Source organism: Wasmannia auropunctata, unplaced genomic scaffold (assembly GCF_000956235.1).
Source record: "Wasmannia auropunctata unplaced genomic scaffold, wasmannia.A_1.0 LD290629.1, whole genome shotgun sequence".
Lineage (NCBI taxonomy): Eukaryota > Metazoa > Arthropoda > Insecta > Hymenoptera > Formicidae > Wasmannia > Wasmannia auropunctata.
In genome coordinates this window covers 1-690 of record NW_012072261.1, presented here as the reverse complement: position 1 = coordinate 690, position 690 = coordinate 1, and the positions used below count along the sequence as shown (strand labels likewise).

Here is a 690-nt window from a genome sequence, read left to right as displayed (position 1 = left end):
CGTGTGCTCTTCCGATCTGTTACCAATTTTTAAAATATTATATCGAAGTTTCCAAATATTCCAAGTTATTCTTTGATGAATCCGCAGCACGTAAGGAGTGATCTTATAATGATTAATAATGATTCTCAAAGTCTCAGACTTTATACTTTGTCGGCAAACAGTTTCTCATAATTGGAACGGCTTATATAGTTAAAAATTTTGATGGTCAGTTCAGAGATATTCTTTTGTACTACTAATACAATACTGTCGACAACATCTTTTATATTGCTGTCTACAACATTTCTAAGAGCTTGATGCAGTTGAACTAATTCCTTCTTGGTATCACCAAATTCATATTTAACATCTGTGACATTGAGATGCGTATTTACTTTTGAAGCATATATCTGTTTTTTGCCGTTCTTAATTATCTCTTTTGCGTCTATGTTTATTTTCAATCCTACATCATCTGCAAATGAAAAAGACATACATTTTAGTAATGAAATAAAATCAAATTTTTTAAAGCCTTCATGCCAGATTTTATTAAAATTGTATTTTATTTTAATATTAGATTAATATAATAAAATTAATTTAATATAAGATTAATATTTTTACATACCTGCTGTAATGGTAACTGGTCCCTTATTAGCAAGATTCACCAGTAGATGTATGTCAAAATCGTACAAACCCTCTATGCGAATTTTCTTGAGAATA

General features: G+C 29.0%; 1 protein-coding gene across 1 annotated transcript; it reads right to left on the bottom strand.

Moving 5' to 3' along the window:
• Nucleotides 1-25: 25 nt before the first annotated feature.
• LOC105461378 lies at nt 26-686 on the bottom strand (the record flags this gene model as incomplete). The annotated part of the gene is made up of 2 exons (XM_011707873.1): nt 26-445; nt 596-686. Coding segments are annotated over 2 exons (396 nt in total), but the record flags the coding sequence as incomplete, so codon positions are not given.
• Between the last annotated feature and the right edge of the window lie 4 nt (nt 687-690).